The 8,386-nt window shown below is 45.4% G+C and overlaps 1 protein-coding gene across 1 annotated transcript; it reads left to right on the top strand.

The window, feature by feature from the left end:
- Positions 1-641: 641 nt before the first annotated feature.
- On the top strand, positions 642-7,738 carry LOC109313224 (interleukin-17D-like). Its single transcript, XM_019539713.1, has 3 exons — positions 642-903; positions 5,554-5,801; positions 6,362-7,738. The coding sequence occupies exons 1-3, from the start codon at positions 892-894 to the stop codon at positions 6,582-6,584; spliced, it is 483 nt and encodes a 160-aa protein (XP_019395258.1). The 5' UTR covers positions 642-891; the 3' UTR covers positions 6,585-7,738.
- The last annotated feature ends 648 nt before the right edge of the window (positions 7,739-8,386 follow it).

Here is an 8,386-nt window from a genome sequence, read left to right as displayed (position 1 = left end):
CCCATATTTCCTTGAACAGTGGCAAGTGTGACATGCTGTGCCTTGGGGATCAGTCTGTTGGCTGCATTCTGATATTAGATGTTGGGTGAGGGAAGACTAGCTGTGTTGGTTTCTATGTATCTGTGAAATTCCATATGAGAAAAGGAATAATCATACTGGTATATGGCACTGATATGGCACTTTATGGTATAAACAGACATCATGTTTGGAGTGAGATCAGCTGTGCCAGGATGTGTCCTAGGTTCTCCTTTTGCACTTGTAGGCATGTCCCCCAGAAGCCCCAGGACCGCCTGCCTGGGGCAGTTGGAGAGTGCAGGCAGCAAACAGATGTCAGCTATGAGAAATGGCATAAACGACCACTAGAAATCATCATGCTTATTTGTAGTGTGACAAAGGGCTAAAACATCTGTTACCCTGGGTTTTGTGCTGCCATAAAAATGTTTATGGCAGCACAAAGATGATGTCTCTTTGTAGCTCTAGAGAAAAAAAAAGGGTTGCTAAGGCCTAGCCTTTGTCTCAGAGTATCTGCTTTCATTTCTTAGCAGTGAGTCACCGTGCAGCAGAGAGGAGTGGCTGGTTCACAGGTGTCAGGTATCTATGAAGCTGGAGGTGGGTCTTGACATTTCCCCAGCAAAGGGAGAACCTGTCTGAGGGCAGGGCTCCTGCTCTGGAAAGGAAGGGCTGGGGAAGGGAAGAAAAAAAAATCAACACAGATTTTCTTCTCAATCTCATCACACTCTCAAATTCTTACTCCAGCTGAGTCCAACAAGGGTCATCTTCTGTAGGCCTGACACTTGCCATTTATTTTTTTACCAGCCCCTTTCCTCCCAGAGAAACAGAAGGATCTGCCTCCACTCTTTCTGTCTGAATTCAACTCAAGTGAAAACAACCATGCAATTACAGGTGAGCAGCTGGGATACAACTCAGTAATGACACTGATGATTTTTAGGTTTATTCCTATTTTTTTCAGCTTAGGCAAATGTTAGGAGTAAGTGTCATTATGACTGTTTTTCTTATTAAGAATCCAACCTGATATCTGTATGCTAGGGAGCAAAGCTGTCCTCAGGAAGATCAGCATGATGGAAATTACCATGACTGATGATTAGAAATTTTCATTTAATCCTAGAAAATCTTTATCAACACAGAAGAGTTTAGGGCCACTGGTTTGGTGTCTGTTTTGTGCTGTGGGCATAAGGAAGGAACAGTTCCATTAGGCAGTTACTGAAGATTAGACTATAATCCCCCTCCACATGCAGAGACCATACTTGATAAACAGGCCCAGAGCCTTCCCTGAGGCATGGGGGAAAAAGGTGCTGGCCACTGGAAGGAAGGGAGTGCTCTGTGTTGAAACTTGTACTGTGTTCTGTTACTTGGCACTGACTTTTCTGGGGAATATGGCTGACCACACACCAGCCTTAGATACTCTCAGCATTACCACTGGAATCTGACTTTAATTTTTGCTGCTTCTGCCAAACACTGCAGTAATTTCAGTGTTGCTGTAATGCCTGATGCTGCTACCCATGAACTAAGAGCCCAGCTCCTGGTGAAGGTGCAGGAGCAACCAATTTTGCTTTTTACTGCAAAGAGGACTGTACAGCAAATGGAGGAGACAAGGGATCCAGTGATCCCTGTGCACTTATGTAATCACTCCAGGTGAAGGGTGTTGCACTGCCAGCATTTCCAAATATTATCTTTGTATTTGAACCCCTTGTGGTACACTGTCCAAAGCCAGCATTAGACTCATTAGGACTCCATGAAGTGTTTAAGGACTGGGCTTCTCCCTTTTCCAACTGCCTATTCATAAATTGTGTTGACTTAGCCTAAGGCCTTAGACAATTGTCCTGGCTGCTCACTCTTCAGACTATCTCTGTTTATTTCCTTTCATCTGGATTCTGTACACATTTCCTCTGCCATTGGATGAATGCAACAAGTTTAATGGATTCCAGTGCAACTTTGTGTTGCAAATGTTTGCCCCATGAATCCAGGAAGCCTCAAGCACAATAGAAATGGCAAGTGAAGGAGTTTGGTTTTGCTCCCATGTTTAAAGCCAGCAAACATGTTTGTCTGTTGCTCTTTGTGAATGGACAGTGAAAAATCAGTGTGGGCAGAAAAAATATGCTCGGAGTACATGAAATAGAACTAGGACAAGCCTATCTTTTATTGAGGGCTAAATTGCCACAGTTTAGCTTCCACTTATCACAGGATAAGAGCATGTACCTAAGCAGCTAGTGCAAGGCAGCTGACACACAGTAAAGCCCTGTCCCCTTTTGCTTTGGAGTAACTTGTTTGTATGTCCATGCCCTGGCTAGCCAATTCCACTGACTACCACCTAACTTCCTTCAAACCTCATGGGCTAAAAACATTTCCTATGCATTGTCTCCTAAGAGTCTCTAGAAAGGTTTCCTTTCACATAACTTTTTGCTTATATAATTGTCTCAGCTGTGAAATGTGATTATTATTAACCATCTTCAGTGAAACAAAGCTTACTAGTGACTCAGTGAGCTACCCACCTGCTGGAGCCATGCTCACTGTGTGTAGTTGGAACAGCAATGCCCTGTTTGGTGCTTGTGTATGTGTGCTCATGAAAAAAGTCAATGGGGAAACAAAAGAATAGAGAGGTGATGTGACTTAAGCTTACCCAACTGGCCCATAGCAGGGCCAGGAAATGAATCACGTCTCCTGAGTCCCAGGCCAGTGATCTTACAGTGCATCCTTTACTTGTACATGGCCTGCCCTGGATTTGGTGAGGTCATAGTTATGGATAAAAATGAAAATCCTGTCCTGAGATCAAAACCCCCCCCATCTCCTACACCAATTCACCTCCATGGAGGTAGACAGGTATTTCAGCATGTGAAGCTTGGTAGATTAATTGGGTGGGTTACTAAGTAAATCCTGCACAAAGATGACTTGTATTGGATTGTTCTTTCATTTATATTACACAACCAGTGAATGGTTTATCTCCACTGCAGAGGCAGTGAACCTACAGCAAGATGCTTACCCACCGCTGGCACTCTTATGTTTGTTGACATGCCTAGAAGTAAACCTAGAAGTATACCAATGAGTATACCAAACCTAGAAGTATATCAATGAGGCTGCTCTGGGATTGACCTCAGTGGCTGCTCTCAGGTGCACTGGATATGAAGAACTCAAGAATTGACACAGAGGGATGAGCCCAGAGTAGGCCTATGGTTTGTTTTTGGGTCTGGAGTGTGCCTGCAGGCCTGAGTAATGAGGTGTGGGCAGGGCATGCTCAAGCCTCTTGATTCCAGGAGTTGCTGCTGTCATAGTGTTGATAAGCTTGAAGTGGGCAATCAAATTGGCAAAGTGTAAGGAAAGGCAGCTGCAGGAATTTGCAGCTCCTTGATGAAGGGTTTAAAGTAGTAACTCAGGGAGTTCAAGTGCATGGCTCTGAATCAGTGAGTTTGGCTGAGATGATACTTTCAGCCCAGTGGCAGATATGGAAACTTATCTGCTAACGTATATAGAATGCCTGGGGAAAGGCAGAAAAATGCTGGGTTCTGAATGCAGCCCAGCTAGCTAAACCAGCCCTAGCTAATCTCAGGCTGAGGTGGCCCAGTATGCTGGAAGCAGCATCGTACCTAGACTCCTGGCAGCCCTGGGTAAACTTTTAGCATCAGGCCCCCCTTTGACAGAGATAATGATAAGAATAATTTAAAAATTACCATTTGCAGACCCCCTTTCTGTCCGGCCCCCAGGTGGCCACCCAGTTTACCCATGCCTGTGTCCAGCCCTGGCTGGATGGATGCAGAGAAAGCAGCAGACTGCCCATCTGTCTTGTGTAGCCATGAATCTCATTGCAAAAGCTGACTGAGACCACCACTGTGTCTTTGAGGCAATAATATTTACTGGTATCAGCATCTGACAAGCCAGTCAGTAAGATCCAGGTAGCCAGGGAAGTCTGAGACACTTAGGCAGGGCTCTCTTCACCTGCCAATATGTGTGAGTCCTACTGGTGTTAAGAAAGCCAGAAAGGGAACCAAGTCTCATCTTTTTCACAGTGACCGCATCTACATGAGATGCTGATCATGCAGTTGTTACTGCACAGTCATTTAGTACTTGCATACCCAAATGACTGCTTAATAACTGGCATTACTGCACAGTAGCATCCCCACAGCTTCCAAGTGACACAGACTGTGGAGTACCCCATTACTATTGTGCAGTAACTCATTACTACTACACAGTAGCATCGTGTCATGGTTTGCTACTACATGGTACAAACAAACCAGTGCACAGTAGAAATGAGCTACTATGCAGTAACCATCTTGGCTAATCTTGTGTAGACATGGCCAGTGAAGAGGAAAGATGAAACTCAGGTCTGCACAGGCCACTGGGCTGAAGGCCTGTCAGTGACAGAGCTCTTATACTGCACTCATCACCCATCGCTGTTGAAGGTCAGTACCCCATGTCACCCAGAAGGCAAGCGGCAGATCCCAGAGCACATTTCTATAGTGCCAGTCATCAGACTGCACAGCACACCAATGGCTGGACAGTCTGTGACCACTCCCTGGACAGGAGCACTGAGTCGGGGAAAGATGCAATGGTCTGCCCTCCTCATCACCCAGGCAAGGCCTGGACACTGCTGCAACCACAGAACTGCTGCCACTTCTGAAGTCAGTACCCCTTGTGCCAGTATTCCCCATACTGGTCCAATCTAAACTCTTATATTCTCCATACTCCCCTACCTAGAATAATTAAAGGGCCATACTCTGGTTCCAGCAGTGCTAATGAAAAATGACCATTGTTTTATGCACAGGGTAGAACTTGACCTATACTGCATGGTGAGAGAAATTCATATACCTACCCAGAAAGCTGCAGCCTGTTTAGACATGAGGAAGTGCCCTCTGTGCATGCAGATTGGACCAGTATGGGAAATACTGGCACAAGGGGTATTGACCTGGGACAATCTGTCTCACACTAACCCCACATGCAGGGGAACAAGCAGCAGCAGATAGCAGTGGCATAGATTTGTGCCACTACTATCTTGCTGCAGCAACTGCATGCCCCTGCATGTGGGTACGTGCCCATTATGGCTTGTTGGTCTATCTACAGTGGGGTTTTCTTGCATCAAAAACACTAACTCAAGTTACCTATGTCAATAGAAAAATACATCTCTTCTGCGATTAAACCCAGAATAGGATTATCCGGTAAAATAGCCATTTTCACCATAGCCAAAAGTTAAGTATATGTGCCTCTCAAGTCCATACTAGAATATGTATTTATTAGTGGTCTGAGAAATGAAAGTTGGCAGAAGAAGTCTTGGTGACCAAAGACATCCACTGCTGTCTGTACTTGGTAAGAAGCCTGGGTCCCATTTTAACACAGAGATGTAACTGAAACTGTCTGCTTCTTCCTAACCTCCTAACCTCTTTATTGAAAATGCTATCTTAGTATGGGAACATTTTCAAATGTGTCTAAAGTTCAGACCCTAGTGAATTGATTTCCATGGGACTTAGCTGCCTAGATAAATTTGATGTACTGTCTCAGTAACTCTTTCCCCTAAATCTCTATCTCTTCCATATGTTTGCTCCCCAGGTAAAAGTGACAGCTCAAGTTCTGCTATGCTTAGTCTTTCGCCACACATTCAGTGCCCACATCCCCTGCCAGGAACCTTCAGATGCAGAGCTAGAATCTATACTGAACCCCTATCTTGCTTCTGGTGCTAACTTATTGGCTCAAACAGATGAGGTTTTGCCTGATCAGGAACTGAAGGCATGCCCTGTAAATGTCAACCAGACTTCTTCCCATCTCCAGGACAGGAGTACCTCACCCTGGTCATACAGGTAAGCTGTTGATAGAGGAGCAAAGACTGTCTCAGCAACTCTAAAGTCCAGTGACATGGTCTTATGTTCAGATCTTGGAAACCCTCCAGCTCTCATTCATTGGGATGTGGATCTGCATTTCCTTTGTCTTAAAGGGCCATGCTCTGTAGAGAAGCTGAATGCTAGTGCTCATGTTTCCTTGGCCATCTGGCTGCACCTCAGATGGACATCCTCTTGATGCTGACACTTCTGGATGCAGAGGTGGAGCAGCCAAGCCATAACTCCTTTACATAGTGTTCACTTAGATAGTTCTGACCTGTTATGTGTCTGTGCGGGAGGCCACTCTGCCTTTCTCTGTGCCTCTGTTCCCATTCTTGTAAGCCAGAGCTCTCTTAGCCAGGAAAGCAGGGCAGAGATTGACTCGTGGATTCTGTTGTTGCTCTTAACATGGTGGCACTGAACAAATACATAGCGGCATTATTAATCATTCTTGAATGGCTTTGGCAGCCCCTAACTGAAGTGTCTGAGTAAGTGCTTTGTTTTACTAGGACCAAGTTTCAAATTCTCTTTGTTTTTAACAGAGTGAGCGAAGACCCTAACCGGTACCCTCAGAAGATAGTGGAAGCCTACTGCCTGTGTGAGGGCTGCCTAGTAAATGGCCAGGAAGACAAGGCTGTGAACAGTGAACCCTTTTACCTGGAGGTGCCAGTGCTGCAGAAATCCAACCAGTGTAAAAGGGGGCAATATGTTTACCAGCTCAACCATCTGCAGGTTGCTCAGTTTTGCTTTTGCAGTTTTCCCTGACATGCCAGAGCTGCAAAGTACTTTTACTTCTTCCCATCACCCTGAAGCCAATCTCGCTGCTGCTGCCAACACAGCGCTGCCATTGTCACTCGTCAACAGAATGAGCTGATGAAAACCTGGAGGAGCCAATGCCATACTGAAATGTCAATCAGTAGGCTCTCTAGTACTGTCCCTGAATATCGCCATAGGGAGCACTACCTTGAGACACATCTACAGACCAGCACACAGCCTCACAGCCTTTGCTAACACCACCCATGTTCTCTAGGGGTATTTACAATGACAAGCCTTATTGCAAATGTGGTTTCCTTGTGACTGCTCTTTCCAGGGAGATGTAGGCCACAGACAAGTGACTGGCTCCTTCTCAGCTTCACTTGATGCTAGGGTGCATGTTATCTACAGTCCATAGAGTTCTCTCTCAAAGTACACTTCATAGTTAACCCATTTTAATGCAGCCTTAGACATAGCTCTTAAGATGGCAGCTGCTGATTTGCAGTTAGACTCTAAGCCTGGAACTTGGAAATGGTTCATTAATAACAGTAAGATGAAACTAAAAAGTCCCTTCTCAATGCCACTTAAAAGCATCTGCACAGTTAGGCTTATTTTTTTAAAAAAAATAAGCCCATGCTATTTTACAACAGTCAGTGCAAGCCTGCAGTATGCCTCTGGAAGCCAGCATGTTTGGCACCAGTGCTGTAGATGTAAAACACTGAAGTAGTTCTTTCAGTAGTGGAAGAAGTAGCTTCACTTCTGCACTGTTCACTGGAGACCTCCAGAAGAGGGAAGTATGGCTTAAAACAAACCTTGGATTTCTCTGGGGACGAAGCATTTTATTCTGGGATCCCACTGACCAACAGGCCCATTGTCCCACTTTGAGCCTGCAATTTACTGAAATAACCCTTCTCCCCTCAACAAGTGGGGCCAATTCAAGTTAATGGAAGTTTACAGTGAGTGTGTAAATGACTGTCCTATACCTGTATTGATGCAAGTCAAACCATGAGACAACAGCTAAACCTGACACCTGTTTTTAGCCTATGTTCCTTTCCCATGTGGACTTGCTTCCCCTCCTCCCCCACCAGGTTGTTGCTGAAATGGGCTGTGAGGGAAACCAGGAACGACCTTGATCCTCACTACTAATAAATGATTTTTGACTTGGAGCTGTGCCTAGTTCTTGGTGGACATGAACATTTCTGATGGATCAGTTGGTAACATCAGTGCCTGCTTGGCTTTAAACACAGGCTGTGTTTGTACTTGGTTGTACATTTTAAAACTATGTACAATGCTGCTGTCAGAGGCCTGGACTTGTCTTGTCTGCCACTAAACTGCTTACAAGGAGCAACACTCCTACACCGCAGTGTGTGTGGACAGAGCCTTCCAGCTGCACAAGGGACAGAGACTCCCCCTCGCTCCCAGCTCCCTGTGCTGCAGGGCCTTCCAGAATGTGCTGTTTACTGCTTGCTGGAATCACTGGGTGTGCCATCTCCAGCTGGTTGGACAGCCCTGCTCTGTAGGGATTGAAGGAGTTATTTCAAATCTGTAAGAAACCCTCCCTGTTCCCCAGTCAAATCCTTCTAGGCAATCATAAATCAGCTAGCCAAAGATTTTTCTGGTTATCTTATCCTCATGCTGTTTCAGCCAGGTTAACACCCCCCTGAAAGTTAGTTTCCAAAGGATCCTCTCCCAGTTTGCCGCTTATGAGATGTGTATTTAGTTTGTGTCTGGGCACTAGGGGCCTATTCAGCCAAGTTCTGTAAGGATCCATCCACCATAGGAATCCACACCAGCTTTGTACTACAGCCACAATT

The sequence above is a fragment of the Crocodylus porosus genome, unplaced genomic scaffold (assembly GCF_001723895.1).
Source record: "Crocodylus porosus isolate Cpor-Errol unplaced genomic scaffold, CroPor_comp1, whole genome shotgun sequence".
Taxonomy (NCBI): domain Eukaryota; kingdom Metazoa; phylum Chordata; order Crocodylia; family Crocodylidae; genus Crocodylus; species Crocodylus porosus.
This window is presented reverse-complemented; position numbering and strand designations above follow the sequence as displayed.